A 17,158-nucleotide genomic window follows, 5' to 3' on the forward strand; every position below is an offset into this window, starting at 1 on the left:
GCCTCATAATTATCAACAATCAAGCTCAGTTTTCTCAATTATGTCATTATTTCATGTCAACAAATTTAATTGCAATATGCAATATCATGAAAATCAGATTGAGTCACTCTTTTCTCCTCCAGTAATCACAAAATATACCAAATTACAAAAATTAACACTTCAGATCATTAACCAAGCAATCCCAGTTCTCACCTCTCACACGCCTCTTCTTCTTTCTCTCATTTCATAGTTCACTCCTTACTCTCAAACACTCGATAGTTACTGACAAAAATGCCCTCATTCGTCTCTTGCACTGCCCTCCAGCATAAAAATGGAGCCATTTGAACACAACTTACGAATGTCTCATTTCAATGCACATGCCACATAATAGGTAGTTGTGATGTAGACTGAGCCAGAGATTATGAGAATACAATGTCAAAACAGGATATCTTTTTATATCTCAAGGAATATTCTGACATAGTAAGGAACAGCCAACAGTAGCCTGATCTACAACCGAGGCTGAATGCATGTTAAGGGGCTCTATGGCTTCAGAGATTAAACAGTGAAATATCTCCACACCCCAAGAAGGATCCTGTCATATTACTGCGTCACAATAAGGCACCAATTGAATTGTCTAAGACTAATAGCTACAAGGTTCAAATGAAGTTTGTAGATACCACAAAAGCCCAACTCACTGTAGTGGAACATATAACTTCAGACTGAATGCTGGCACACCTGACAACAAAATCTCGGGCAACACCTCGTCATCATCTGCTGCTAAAATGTTTTCCACTGCAAATATAGATTTTGAATTTTTGTTTTGTGCAGACATGATTCTAGTGAAGGTAAGAGAACTTAAAAACTTTGCCTCACTTGTTAAAGCATCTTTTGCATTGCTTGGGTGTAATTATGGATGCTCTGACTTTTTTACTATGTGTAATATCTTGTACCAGAAGCTTTCCTGGTTAATGCGTGTGTAATTAATGTTTTCCTTCCAGCCACTTATAAACTGCACAGCTCACCACTTATAAACTGCTCAGCGCCCATTGGTGTGCAAACATGTATCACACAGGGAATTGCTTGAACTATGGACACGCCTGTGAGCACAGTGCATAAAATTCTACGGAACATCCTGCATTGCTACCCATACAAAATCTATACCTACATTTGTACCATATTCTGCAAGCTACCTAACAGTGTGTGTTAAAGGAAACTTTATGTACCACTAACTGAGCCCTCCAACCCTGTTCCACCAGCAAATAGTGGGAAGAATGATTGTTGGCAAGGCTCTGTACTGGCTCTAATTTCTCGAATTTTCTCCTCATGGTATTTATGTGAAATGTATTTGGGGAGGGGGGAGCGGCATTATATGTTTTTTGACTCTTCTCGGAAAGCACTCTCTTGAAATTTCAATAGTAAATCTTTATGTGATGCACAACATCTCTCTTGTAACGTCTGCCAATGGAGTTTGTTGAGGATCTCCATAAGGCTCTTGTGCCGAATAAACAATCCCATGACAAAATGCACCACTCTTCACTGGATCTTCTCTATCTATTCTATCAGTCCTACGTGGTAGGAATCCGAGATAGATGAACAATAGTCAAGAATCAGTCAAACAAGTGCCTTATAAGCCACTTCCTCCATGGATGAGTTATAATTTTTCCTACAAACCTGAGTCTGGCATCTGCTTTTCCCACTACATGTTTTATGTGGTCATTTCACTTAAGATCACTGTGGATAGTGACTCCTATATATTTTATATCAGATACTGTTTCCAGCAGTTTGTCATCAATAGCGTAGCTACATGGTAATGGATTTCTTTTCCTATGTATGCGCAATATGTTACATTTCTTCATGTTCAGTGCCAACTGCCAGAGCCTGTATAACCCATATTCAGGAGTTGCTTCATGCTGGCCTGCCAGTAAGACAAACATTTGCTCCAGAATTTCTTGCTCGTATGGAAGCAGACAATAAATAGCCATGGAAGATTCTTTGGACAGACAGCGTGCCTGTTTCCATATCCACAGACTTGCAGAAAATGGGCCACAAAAAATCAATACCACTTCATTCTGCAAAGATAACTATGTGAAGCTGGTTGATAGCAGCATTTATCATAGGATCAAGTTATTTTTAGCTGTGTCCTGTTACCTGTATCATCATTGGTAAATGCTATGAGAGCCTTTTGCAAACAGACGTCATTCCAACCCATTAACAGCATGGATGTGTAGGTAGGATCATTTTTATGCGAGATAGCATTCCTCTGCACATTTAGTATCCAGTGAAGCAGTTGCTGCAAAGGGATTTTTGAAATGCTAGAAATATCAGCCATCGTATCCTTTCTGCCTGCCAATACCGATCTTAATCCATGTGACTTCTGGCTGTGGGGTTATCAGAAAGATGCTGTGTTTACTGTTCCAATTACAAATGTAACTGAATTGAAGGCATGCACTGCACAACACATTCTGGACATGACCCCTGAGACACTCCGATCTGTTGTGGAATATGCTGTTTCTCAGTTTCAAATTGTAGCAAAAAAATGGTGGACTGTGTATCGAACATGTCTCGAGCCAGTCTCACAACAATTAAATACTGATTCCATTGTTGCTTTTTATGCAGTTTTGGGCACAGGACAATTAAAAACCATTTTTTTTTTTTTTTTACAGATTTTGGCCTTGTGACAATTAAAACAAATGCAATTGTTGCTGTTACGTGGTTTTTGGCCTCAGAACAATTATAAACAGATTTTTCCAATCCAATTTGGTATGACCTTGCCATGGTTGATGGCTTTTTCTAACAGTGCCACAGCTGTTGGATGCCAAACTTGTGTGGTCATGCATATTGTGCGTTAATCTTTTTTGTTTCCACGATGTTTCCCACTTCTTTGATAATATCCCTTTCATATTTGACATCATTCTTAGCAGCAGTTCTTTTTTACAGCACTTTGAAACTGAAGCTTTAATTATAATCATCCTGTACACTCTCTACCTTAAAAGTTTTGAAGTATTGATGCAGTTCTTTAAGATACAACTCTTACTCATCCGAGTCCTCACTGAGTGAATGGAACATGGATATAACTGGTGCAAAGCCCTTCTGTGTGTTCCACACAGCATATTGTGCATCAATTTGTCGTTGATTGTTTACATCAACTACAGCCACGTCTTGTCCAATTGCTTCATTTTCTCTTGATGGTGTACTTCAAAATCACTACATAATCAATTCTGCTAGTTGCTAGTTTACACATACAGTTCAAACCAACTTACTGTCAATTGTTATAAACTACTTCTCCTTGAAGTAATTTATTACTAACAAGAAGATTGCTAACACAACAAGCAGTTCATACAATAGATATCTGCCAAGACATCACAGAGCTGAGTCAATGTCAGATGCAAAGAATGCTGTAAGAGTATCTTTCCTGGTGTTACTAGTCTTCTCCACAACTGCACCCAAGTCTATGTCGGCTACTACATGATTAAAGAGTGCCAGAAGTATAAAATAACCACTCACCCAATAGTCGAAGTGATGAGTAGTCAACAGGTGCTTAAACAATAAGACTGAAAATGCACCTTAACCTTCAGGCAATGTCCTTCTTTGGAGATAGCTAATACTACTCACTTGCACACCCACCCACCCGCCCACACACACACACACACACACACACACACACACACACACAGAGAGAGAGAGAGAGAGAGAGAGAGAGAGAGAGAAAGAATCCCATCTGACAACATAGTTTCAGCATAGCAGGTTGACTGGTTACTATTGTTCATCTGCATCTACATCTACATGATGTGAAGTGCTTGGCAGAGGGTTCATCGAACCACAATCATACTATCTCTCTACCATTCCACTCCCGAACAGCGCGCGGAAAAACGAACACCTAAACCTTTCTGTTCGAGCTCTGATTTCTCTTATTTTATTTTGATGATCATTCCTACCTATGTAGGTTGGGCTCAACAAAATATTTTCGCATTCGGAAGAGAAAGTCTTTGCTTTAATGACTTCCATCCCAACTCGCGTATCATATCTGCCACACTCTCTCCCCTATTATTTGATAATACAAAACGAGCTGCACTTTTTTGCACCCTTTCGATGTCCTTCGTCAGTCCCACCTGGTAAGGATCCCACACAGCGCAGCAATATTCTAACAGAGGACAAACGAATGTAGTGTAAGCTGTCTCTTTAGTGGACTTGTTGCATCTTCTAAGTGTCCTGCCAATGAAATGCAACCTTTGGCTCGACTTCGCCACAATATTACCTATGTGGTCTTTCCAACTGAAGTTGTTCGTAATTTTAACACCCAGGTACTTAGTTGAATTGACAGCCTTGAGAATTGTACTATTTATCGAGTAATCGAATTCTAACGGATTTCTTTTGGAACTCATGTGGATCACCTCACACTTTTCATTATTTAGCGTCAACTGCCACCTGCCACACCATACAGCAATCTTTTCTAAATCGCTTTGCAACTGATACTGGTTTTCGGATGACCTTACTAGACGGTAAATTACAGCATCATCTGTGAACAACCTAAGAGAACTGCTCAGATTGTCACCCAGGTCATTTATATAGATCAGGAACAGCAGAGGTCCCAGGACGCTTCCCTGGGGAACACCTGATATCACTTCAGTTTTACTCAATGATTTGCCGTCTATTACTACGAACTGCGACCTTCCTGACAGGAAATCACGAATCCAGTCGCACACCTGAGACGATACCCCATAGGCCCACAGCTTGATTAGAAGTCGCTTGTGAGAAACGGCGTCAAAAGCTTTCCGGAAATCTAGAAATACGGAATCAACTTGAGATCCCCTGTCGATAGCGGCCATTACTTCATGCGAATAAAGAGCTAGCTGCGTTGCACAAGAACGATGCTTTCTGAAACCATGCTGATTACACATCAATAGATCAATAGATCGTTCCCTTCGAGGTGATTCATAATGTTTGCATACAGTATATGCTCCAAAACCCTACTGCAAACCGACGTCAATGATATAGGTCTGTAGTTCGATGGATTACTCCTAATACCCTTCTTAAACACTGGTGCGAACTGCGCAATTTTCCAATCTGTAGGTACAGATCTATCGGTGAGCAAGCGGTTGTATATGATTGCTAAGTAGGGAGCTATTGTATCAGCATAATCTGAAAGGAACCTAATCGGTATACAATCTGGACCTGAAGACTTGCCCGTATTGCCCGATTTGAGTTGTTTCGCAACCCCTAAGGTATCTCCTTCTAAGAAACTCATGCGAACAGCTGTTCGCGTTTCAAATTCTGGAATATTCCATTCGTCTTCCCTGGTGAAGGAATTTCGGAAAACTGCATTCAATAACTCCGCTTTAGCGGCACAGTCGTCGGTAACAGTACCATCGGCACTGCGCAACGAAGGTATTGACTGCGTCTTGCCGCTTGTGTACTTTACATACGACCAGAACTTCTTCGGATTTTCTACCAAATTTCGAGACAATGTTTCATTGTGGAACCTATTAAAGGCATCTCGCATTGAAGTCCGTGCCAAATTTCACGCGTCTATAAATTTTAGCCAATCTTCGGGATTTCGTGTTCTTCTGAACTTCGCATGCTTTTTCCGTTGCCTCTGCAACAGCGTTCGGACCTGTTTTGTGTACCATGGGGGATCAGTTCCATCTCTTACCAATTTATGAGGTATGAATCTCTCAATTGCTGTTGCTACTATATCTTTGAATTTGAGCCACATCTCGTCTACATTTGCATAGTCAGATCGGAAGGAATAGAGATTGTCTCTTAGGAAGGCTTCTAGTGACACTTTATCCGCTTTTTTAAATAAAATTATTTTGCGTTTGTTTCTGGTGGATTTGGAAGAAACAGTATTGAGCCTAGCTACAACGACCTTGTGATCACTAATCCCTGTATCAGTCATGATGCTCTCTATCAGCTCTGGATTGTTTGTGGCTAAGAGGTCAAGTGTGTTTTCGCAACCATTTACAATTCGTGTGGGTTCGTGGACTAACTGCTTGAAATAATTTTTGGAGAAAGCATTTAGGACAATCTCGGAAGATGTTTTCTGCCTACCACCGGTTTTGAACAAGTATTTTTGCCAACATATCGAGGGAAGGTTGAAGTCCCAACCAACTATAACCGTATGAGTGGGGTATTTATTTGTTACGAGACTCAAATTTTCTCTGAACTGTTCAGCAACTATATCATCGGAGTCTGGGGGTCGGTAGAAGGAGCCAATTATTAACTTAGTTTGGCTGTTAAGTATAACCTCCACCCATACCAATTCGCTACTTCGACTTCACTATAAGATAAACCACTCCTGGCAGACACAAACACTCCACCACCAATTCTGCCTAATCTATCTTTCCTGAACACCGTCTGAGACTTCGTAAAAATTTCTGCAGAACTTATTTCAGGCTTTAGCCAGCTTTTTGTACCTATAACGATTTCAGCTTCTGTACTTTCTATTAGCGCTTGAAGCTCAGGGACTTTCTCAGCACAACTACAACAATTTACAACTACAATTCCGACTGTTCCTTGATCCAAGCACGTCCTGTATTTGCCATGCACCCTTTGAGATTGCAGCCTATCCCGTACTTTCCCAAGGCCTTCTAACCTAAAAAACCGCCCAGTCCACGCCACACAGCCTCTGCTACCCGTGTAGCCGCCAGCTGAGTGTAGTGAACTCCTGACCTATTCAGCAGAACCCGAAACCCCACCACCCTGTGGCGCAAGTCAAGGAATCTGCAGCCAACACGGTTGCAAAACCGTCAGAGCCTCTGATTCAGACCCTCCACCCGGCTCTGCACCAAAGGTCCGCAATCGGTTCTGTCAACGAAGCTGCAGATGGTGAGCTCTGCCTTCATCTCGTAAGCAAGACCGGCAGCCTTCACCAAATCAGATAGCTGCTGGAATCCAGAGAGAATTTCCTCAGATCCAAAGCGACACACGTCATTAGTGCCGACATGTGCCACAACCTGCAGCTGGCTGCACCCTGTGCTCTTCATGGCATCCGGAAGGACCCTTTCCACATCAGGAATGACTCCACATGGAGTGCACACTGGATTTCTTCCCCTCCTTAGCCACCATATCCCTAAGGGGCCCCATTATGCGCCTAACATTGGAGCTCCCAACTATCAATAAGCCCACCCTCTGTGATTGCTCGGACCTTGAAGGCTGAGAATCATCCTCTGAAACAGGGCAGGCAGCTGCATCTGGCTCAGCCAGAGACAGTGCCTGAAACCTGTTTGTCAGACGCACCGGGGAGGCTTTCTGATCAGCCTCCAGGGACGTCTTTTGCTGCCTGCCATGCCTTGGAACGACCTCCCAATCAACCACAGGCGAGGGCTCAGCCCCACTGCGGGCAGCAACCGGGGCAACCACAGCGGCAGACCGATCTGGGGACAGACAGGACGAGGTTGACATCCCTGTGATACCCAAGTCCGGCTCCCCACAGTGGCGCTCATTGGCAACAGCCTCAAGCTGCGCGACCGAAGTCAGCGCCGCTTGCAGCTGTGAGTGAAGGGATGCCAACTCAGCCCTCATCCAAACACAGCAATCACAGTCCCTGTCCATTCTACCCGATGTTGAACAACAGTTACTGAAACACGAGTCCGTGCCTAGATAACGCAAGGGAAACATGCAAAGAATGTATTAACTAACCTGTACAAATGCCTAACTACTGCGCTACAATCTGCCTGAATTTACGATTACAGTAACTAAAACTCGAAATTACACCTCCTATACGAAACTCACACGCAATTTAAGTAAGAATCTATGAAGTAAACGCTAAAGCGCGATGCTACAACCCTCAAATACTATAATACGCCCGAAATTTATGAATTAAACAATGCAAGTACCCAAAAACACGCAAAGAAATTAAGAATTAAACTATGTAACAAATAAGTAAGCTAGGGGTATACAACTTGCTGCTGTAGCTGCTTATCCAACGGTGGCAGGGAGCACACTGGCTGTGACCAACCGACACTGGCCGTTCAAAACAAAAACAGAATACAGACGACTACGCGAATTTACACTATTCAGGTGCTAAAGCGCAATGCTACAACTCTCAAATACTATAATACGCCCAAAATTTATGAATTAAACAATGCAAGTACCCAAAAACACGCAAAGAAATTAAGAATTAAACTATGTAACAAATAAGTAAGCTAGGGGTATACAACTTGCTGCTGCAGCTGCTTATCCAACGGCGGCAGGGAGCACACTTCTTTATGTTACCTGTTTTCCATCCAGGACGTTCAGTTTCAGAGCATAATATCAGATGCTAATAAGCCAAATGATAATTTGATTATGAATAATGCCTGAAAACTGCAGACTCGGTAGAACATTACAGGCCTATAAGCATTTGAGAGAATGAGGTGGCACATTTTCTGGAACTGAACAAGTCTGAATTTACTTTGAAATGAGATCAAGGTAATGAAACAGACGTACTAGAAGACAAATATTAAACCACATACCTACCTGCAAACTATTGAGAAGATCAGGTGTTTCAACAATCTCTTTCACAGCCTCCAGGCGGGTTGTAATTGTCGGAAGAAGAAAGGGTGGTTGCAGAATGGAGGCTCGCAATAACCTGCTCCCACAGCCAGTATGACAATGATTTAGTATGCCTATAAGACTGTGATGAGCTCCACATCCACGCAAACTTCTTACTAATTCCAAGCGGTTTGAAGTATGAACATCTGTAAGAAGATATGAACCATTTTATAGGTTTATAAAAACTGATGAAGTGCAAAAGAGCACACTATAACTAATGGAGTGTCTATAATCATAATATGACTGTCCCCTGTTTTCCTGGCCTGTGAGCTAACGGAAATTATTTTGAAAAGTTTATAGATGTTGTATACATCTATCTCCTCTTACACCATGGGCATAGGACACCAATAGTAAATGGCCACTAATTATTAATTATAAAGACGGACACCTTAAGCCAAGAAGGGAGACCTCCTTGTCACTTTCTCCACCAAAAGAACAGTTGCCACAATTGTGTCAGAAAGCATTAATTTAAATGCAAATATCATTAGTATTTCATCCGTACAGTTCCAGCCTTCTTTTACACTTTTTCAGTAGATTATTGTAAAGTAATATATTGTATACCATCGAGCTACCACATAGATGTCAGCTACCGGATGACATCTCTGACATCGGCTGTTGCCACAAGACAGGCGTGCAAGAGATGGGTGCTACTCTGCATTCACTATTGCAGAGCTTGGTCACCAGGGGGGTGACACAGTGGCTAAGCAACATTGTGTGACAACTGTGTAGGCACAGCTGAGTGCCACCTCAAACTTGCAGCTATGTATGCAATCGTCGTCCAGCGATCACTCTGATTCTGTTCTGACTCCACTCACATTTCACTACGTTTACTCAACTGTTGTGTATTTATCTGCCACGCGGCATTACCAACATTGTCTCTGTGATTCACATTGCACCATATGAATGTTAAATATACTTGTTCTGGAAGCGGCTCTTCATGTTTTTATGTTGAGAGTTTAAAAAAAATTTACAACCATCATAGGCATTTTTTCATGTTTGTTTTGAACCATGGAGTCTGCACCACAAGCTAGTTTATCAGATTTGTCAATGGAAGTGAAGTTTCAACAGTTCCTCCAGCAACAGTTAGAGGGACAGAAATGTAGTGAAGCCTTGTTGTGCGCATTGCTCTTCTAGCAGGCAGCTGCGAGTCCAACACCATTCCTACCACACGCCAAGTCAGTGGAGGAATGAGAGGCATACAAAAAACGCCTCCAGCAACTTTTCACCACACCTCCAGCAGCTTTTCACCACATTCCAGGCAATGGAACCAGCTGTGATCAAATCACTTTTCCTGTCATGAATCTCACCTAGTATGTATCAGCTTTTATGCAAACTGCCCCTTCTCACGAATTCAGTGCACCTGAATTTTGACAAAATGTGTACTTCATTAACTACCTACTTTCATCGCCATTGCCATGTAATTGCATGCCATGTGGAGTTTTACCAGTGTCAAAACAGCCTAACCAGTCGTACTACACATAGGTGGTTGAACTGCACTGACTCAGTATGAAATGTAGTTTTGTGGCTCCTGACCCTGCAGAATGCAGAAGAGATGATTAGGGTGGATTTGTTTGAGCGGCTCCAGATAACAAAGTGTGTCTCAAAGCTCCTTCTTTGGATGATGTTTTAAAGTGGGCCCAATCTTTCAAAGTTTCCCAGGCCATGGGCCATCGGTTAGAGTTTTGGGACAAGATAGCAACCATCACGTCAGACCTGAAAGAGGGGTTCACTCTGACCAATGCAACCACTGCAGCAATGCTAATACACAAACACCATCTGCCCTCCATCTCTGTCTCTTAAACAAGGAAAGAAGTCTTGGGCCCCTGATTGACGCTCGTTTTTGTCGTGTCCGGACTGTTTTTGAACACACGTCCGAGAAGACTGCTCCGACAGATAGACACAGTGTGAGGTATGCTGTAAGGATGGGAATTTTGCAGCTGTCTACATCACTAAGGATGAGAAACACTCATCTCACCAGGAACTAATGCACATTAATGTAATCTTGTCTGAATCTTGCATCCCGGCAAATTCCCCTCAGAAAATGCTTAGCACATTCACATTGTGCAGTAAACATGTTCGACTACAGGTTGACACCAGTGCCTCCATGTCCCTGTTGAATTTTTAAATATATCTCCTGTTGGGTGATTTACCCCTTCACTCCACAATGCACTTCTTAATGGCATATAACAAATAAAACATTCCACTCAAACGACAAATCATGATCACAGCAAAGTACAAACCTGTTGTATGACATCTCGCATTTCTTGTGGTCCACAGCATAGATACAGAGAATCTCTTTGGCCTTGATGCCTTTTCAGCTAGGTTCACCTGATCTTGGAACAAATAATGTTTCAGGAATTGGAAACCCTTAGTCAGGTGTTCACTGAGATTTTCTCTGGGTGGCTGGGCAAAGCAAAGAACTTTACGGAGCAGATCACATTAAAGGCTTCGGCATGCTTTCATGGTTGGCCATGCACCTCGCACTGCAGGGTACTGTCAAGGCTGAATTAGACAGATTGGAAGCAGTGAATGTCACTAAACCCACGCCTGCAAGTGAGTGGGAGTGCCCTGGGTTATAGTACAAACAAATGTTGGAGAAGCTGTGCCTATGTGGAGACTTTAAGGTTACAGTCATTTCCGTTTATGAGATCAACATGTATCCCATTCTGAAACCCAATGAGCTTTTCTTTGCATTCATGGGAGGCCAACCTTTTTTGAAAGATTGCTTACAACTACTCCTGGCTAAAGAATCACAGAAGGCCTTGAAGTCAACATGCCACACAGATTATATAGGTTCAAATCCTTAGTTTTTGGGCTGGCCAATGCCCCAGATACTTTTCAAAGATTTCTTAAGCAACTGCTACTGGATGTTCCAGACTGCATTAATTATCTGGATGACATCGTGGTGACAGGGACCAAAACAGCAGAACACTTAGCGAACTTGTGGTGGCTGTTCCACACCCTCCTGTTTGTGGGACTCAAATGCAATCTCGAGAAATCTCTCCTTTTCTGAATTATTAGAGGAACATGTAGGAACATTACCTCCTGTGACAGTATTAAGCCCAGGCAGAAACTGGTGAAAGGCATCATTGCACCACAAATTTAAAGGAGCTGCAGTCATTTTTCGAAAAAGGTTACCCATTATGGGAAATTTATCTCAGTCGTGGTATTCGATTGCATAGCCATTCAGCAACCTGCAGAAGAAGAGTGGTCCCTTTGTATGGTTGAAGGGATGTGACCAGGCATTTCAGACACTGAAGCAGGCCCTTTTGTCGCCCCATTATTTTGTCACATTTCAACCCGGGAAATAGTTGATCGTGGCAGTGGACACTTCTGAATGTGGCCAGAGGGCCACCCTGGCGCCTAGAGATGTGGATCGCTCTGAACATCTGATTGTATTTGTGTCAAAGACGCTCAGTGCCACACAGAAGAGGTATTTGCAAACTGAAAAAGAAGCCCTTATGATTATTCTGGTGCTAAAGAAATTCCATGTTTTTCTACATGGTACAAAGTTTCACATTATTGCAGATCACAAGCCGCGATTTGCATTTCCAATCATGTGCCAAAGTGCCTGAGCAGACTGCCCAACTCCGGAGCTGGTCACTTTTCCTCAGCAGGTACAATTACGAAATCACTTTCATGATACTCACTCAACATGCTAACGCAGACACCGTGTCCCATCTTCCACTGGATCCTGACCTAGAATTTGACCAAAACAAGATTTCATGTTTATAACTGGATGTTTAGGCTTAACAGGCAATCAAGACTTTTCTCGTCATGGGGACCTGTCTGGCTGTGGCCATGGCCAAGGACACCACCTTGCAGCAGGTGTGGTGGTACATCCAACAGGATTGGCCAGATCACATTCCCAGTTACGTTTCCAACCCATTGCGACATAACTTAAACCTTCATCACCAGTTAATCCTGGTGGATCAGGATCGGTCTCTCATTGTAGTCCATCTGGAACCTCTACATCCATCAATCTTATGGCTCCTACACCAAGGTCACTGGGGGTAGCCCTCACACCAAAATGCTCACCTAGCCCCATGTGTACTGGCTGGATATAGACTGGCAGATCGAACATCTGATTCACACCTGCCAACAATGTGAATGACAACAGGCAGCTCCATGCCAGATATTCTCTCCCTGTCCAACACCCTCGTACCCATGGAAGCAGGTTCATGTTGATTTTATGGGCCTCTTCTTGGATATCACCTGGCTGATTGTCCTCAGTGCATACTTCAATTTTCTGTACATGGCCAACTGTCACTCCCAAGTACAGAGGCTACGGTTGCAGTGCTCAGCAGAATCTTCACCTTTAAAAGACTTCCTCTCATGATGGCATTGGACAATGAGCCACAACACAATTTCATTCCCAAGCTTTTCACAATTTCTGTTGCAGAAATTGCATTCACCACCTGCTGCCACTGCCATTTCACCCTTAGTTGAATGATAAGACCAAATGGCTAGTGTGAAGTTTTAGAACACAAATGAAGAAGTATGTAGCTGATGTTCCCATGAATGAATATCTCATCTTTTCTTTTCAGCTCCTACCAGTCAATGCTGATAAGGGAGAAGTGTCTCCGGAAAACCATCTGCTCCCTACTCTCCCACTCCTGGACTGCTGAACTGTTCCTGCCCCCAGTTTCTCCACCTTGTTTGCCAAGCCAACCCTATTCTCATCTCCCTCTATTTGCAGGATGCTTGTGGTGAACAAGTGCCAGATGGAGTACCGGATGCTGGGTGTTAGGGGATGCCACCGTGGCTGTGCATCAGCGCATGATAACTGCATAGACGTAGCCCAGCACCACATGCAACTTGCTGTCTATGTGTGGTACAGTCACCCGGTAATTGCTCTCTTTCTGTTCTGACTCTGCATACTACTCACTATGTTTACTGAACTGTCATGTTTTGTCTACCACATGGCATTTCCACCATCTCTGCAGTCCATGTTGTACCTTGTGAATGTTCTGGAAATGGTGTCTCGCGTTTTTATGTTGTGAATTACAACACAATCATTTATCTCTCAGGCTGCTTTGCAGTTGAGTACCTTCCTATGTGACTACTTCCTCACAGTAAATGACACCATTCCTTGAAAGTGCCTTTGAATAACTTCTCATGTCATTGATGTTAGGCTCACGTTTTAGGTTTTTTGCCTGAAATGTTCATACACCCCTTCCAGTGATCTTCAGCCTTATTGGATGCCCTTGTGCGGGTAGTACTTATAAGCCTAAAAGCACGCCTGCTGCCACCTACTCATCCTACTTCCCTTCCACACCATTTTCATTCTCAAGTAAGATATTAGGGAATATTCTTTTATTTCAAGTGATTTATCTCCATCAGTAAATTTATTGTTTACACATCAACTGTTTATCCAACAGAAATAGAAAAGACAACATATTACTTTCAGCAATAAGTTTTTCAGACCTGATGTACAATGAAGAAAGGTGTGTAATTTCGTAATGTAAGACACTATTCTCACATCATCATGAATAACAAACAAAACTAAAATTAAACCCAAAATAAGGTAAAATTTATGAAATGATTAAAAACTGTTAGTAAATCAATTGCTAAAAACATCAAATGAAGCAAAAAAGTATGTCCATCTCTATTAGTTATGTGAATAAATGTCAAAAATTACAAATATTCCTGTAGGGCCAACTACTTAAGCAAGTCACTTCTAATAATTGTTGACTTGTGATTGTTTGCAGTGTGAATGTGACTGCGGCATTAGCAGTAGTTGTTTCATGTTCAGTACTTCACATACAGTGGAAGCTTATGAGGCTTGTGGTTTAATGTTTCCTTGTTGTCTGCATCCAAGATGCTGAAATCCTAAAGAAGTATTGGGAGAACGTATGCTATTGTAAAACAATTTAACAGTAACAGTGTGCTGGATGGGTCTGTTGTAAGATGCAGAATTTGTAATGTTTATTTATTTATCCACCAAAAAATCGTTCTAGATTGTGGGACACAGAACAAACACAAAACAAAACAGTGACATACACAGTATTATTTCAGTAGATATATAAATTTTAGCTTTATCCACAAGAGAGCTTCCACTACTTGCAATAGCTGTACTGTCTTATTTCAAGTCTCTTGTACCTCAAATGTTATAAAAATCCTACAAATGAATAGCAGTAATGCCTTTAGGGTTTTACAGAAGAGTGTGAATGAAGATATTATTTTTACCTATGTGCAGTTTACTGTAAACCTGTATACCACTGTTTATTATGGAAGTTTTGTACGGTGATGTCCTTACTGACTACCGTATTTACTCGAATCTAAGCCGCACTTTTTTTCCGGTTTTTGTAATCCAAAAAACCGCCTGCGGCTTAGAATTGAATGCAAAGCAAGCGGAAGTTCTTAAAAATGTTGGTAGGTGCCGCCACAACTACCTTCTGCCGTCGAATATATGTAGCGCTACACAGGCATGCTTTGCAGGCACAAAGATAAATACTGGCGCCAAAACCTCTGTGTCAGTAAATAAATTTAAAAGAAGGGTGGAAGACGAGCATTTTTCTCCACCCCGAGTTTCGACCACTGCATTTTCATACATTATCCAAAGAAGTAAGTACAAATTCCGTATTGTTCATTTTCGAATGTAGCAGCATTTCAATGTACTACGAAAATCCGACTGGCAAGACTGTTTGGGATGTGTGTCAATATGGCCAACTCTACGTTCCGATTTTTTTACTACCTGTGAGAAGAGATGGTTGCTAATAGGAACTTTTATGAATTGTGAATTACATGCAGTATTCTCTTAACCATAAGAATAATACGAATATAATCATTTTGCCATGTATTGTTTCGTGTTTGCTGCTATCTCATTTAAATCCTGTCTGCCTAATAAACTACGAAACTAGAGTGAGACAACAGCATACGCGGAAGAATATAAATATCATGTCATGTTTATATTCATATTATTCTTATGCCTTATAGTGATACAGTCGCAAAGGAAGCACTGGCAATTGACTAGATTTTTAAATCTAAGATGACTCTAATTTCTGTGCAGAATGTAATGTACTAAAGAGGAGCCTTCAAAGATTTTCAAACGGAGAAAAATTTTCGCTGAACTCTCGTTCAGAACATCTTCTATCATACGCAGTCTATTATTTGGTTCTTGTTGATCATTATCAAAGAAAGCAGCAGTGTTAGTAACAACAAATAGCAGTCTTTTGCCATTGTTACGCTAATGAGAAGATTCCTCTCTTTTTTATTTAAATTGTAAGCGGCGGTAGCGCGCACAAAAGCAAGCCATGCCGCGAGCGGCGATAGGTTGTAAACACTCATTACCAGAATGCGACAAACAATGCATGGCACAGCACAGTAATGCATTTTCAGCTTAGAGTGACGTAAACACCTATAACAAAGAGAACGGCACTTGTCAGATCAAAGAAAAATAAGCAATTAATTCAAACCAGAGAAAGCACGTGAGAAAGGAAGGGTACCCGTATAAATACGGACGGAGCGCCTGATGCACAGCAATGGCTACCTGGAAAAGCTTAACTGCTAAGCACACGACTCGAACCAAACTACTGTAGCTGTATCGCCATTCATTCGACCTAAATTGTGTCTCATATTACAATAGACCAACTTAGTTTCGATTTGGAGGTCTGGCCTAAAACTTCTCTCTCCCCTTGAATGTCGAGTCTCAAATTTCAGATGCGGCTTAGATTCGGGACTTTTTTTTTTTCCTCGATTTCGAGTCTCATTTTTCAGGTGGGGCTTAGATTCGAGTAAATACGGTATACATGAAGCTTTTCCTTTGGACTTGTATATGAGTCATGGATATTAAAATTTTCATTTATGTCTTTTAAATTCTTTTTAACATACTTATATATATCTAGTATTGAGGACTGGCGACTTTTGAAAGAGGTATTTGCAAGAATATGTTTGTTGAACTTGTTGCATTGCTCTTACAGTTTTTTTCCTGTTAGGAAAATGAGTGAAATAGATGGTGTATTATCCCAGAATATAATTCCCTACAGTAGGATGCTATCAAATTGAGCAAAGTAGGCAGTTTGGACAGTGCTAAAACTTGCTTTAATAGAGAGTAAACATAGAATATAACACATTTTATTTAGTATTCAAACAATGGAAAATCCAGGATGGAATAATGACAATATTATGAAAAGGATAGATTGCTACTCACTGTACAGTGGGGATGTTGAGTTGCAGACAGACACAACAAAAAGACCATCAAACAAGTAAGCTTTAGGCTAAAAAGGCCTTCATCTGAAATAGTCAACATGCACAAACATTAACACAATGGAACTCACACACACACGACTACAGTCTCTGACTGCTGAGGCAGACTGTGAGCAGCAATGTATCGTGGTAGAAGCAGTCTGGGTGCTGGGGGTAAAGAGGACGCTGGGACAGGGAGGGAAAAGGAGAGCAGGGAAGGGGTGGAGGATGGTAAAGAGATGCTTTGCTCCCAGAGAAGATGACATTTTTGTTGGAGTTTATTGTCAAACTGGTGTTGCTTGCATCTCCTTTTAAACAGAAATTTAGGAATGCTGTTTTTTTTTTTTTTTTTTTTTTTTTTTTTTTATCAGTAGTTTATTCACCTCGAACCATGTATTTAGCTGTGCTGTAGTTTTATTTACAGCTGCTTGTAGCTGACCTGGGGTGTTTCCTGTAATAA

General features: G+C 41.6%; 1 protein-coding gene across 1 annotated transcript in view; it reads right to left on the reverse strand.

Annotated features, from left to right (window-relative positions):
- LOC124623963 (mutS protein homolog 4-like) overlaps positions 1 to 17,158 on the reverse strand; it is a 303,421-nt gene that overhangs the window by 225,405 nt on the left and 60,858 nt on the right. The window contains exon 7 of the mRNA XM_047149077.1: positions 8,437 to 8,657. Within this exon, the coding sequence (XP_047005033.1) occupies positions 8,437 to 8,657 (221 nt within the window). The remainder of the gene's footprint in view (positions 1 to 8,436; positions 8,658 to 17,158) is intronic.

This window comes from Schistocerca americana, chromosome 1, assembly GCF_021461395.2.
Source record: "Schistocerca americana isolate TAMUIC-IGC-003095 chromosome 1, iqSchAmer2.1, whole genome shotgun sequence".
Taxonomy (NCBI): Eukaryota; Metazoa; Arthropoda; class Insecta; order Orthoptera; family Acrididae; genus Schistocerca; species Schistocerca americana.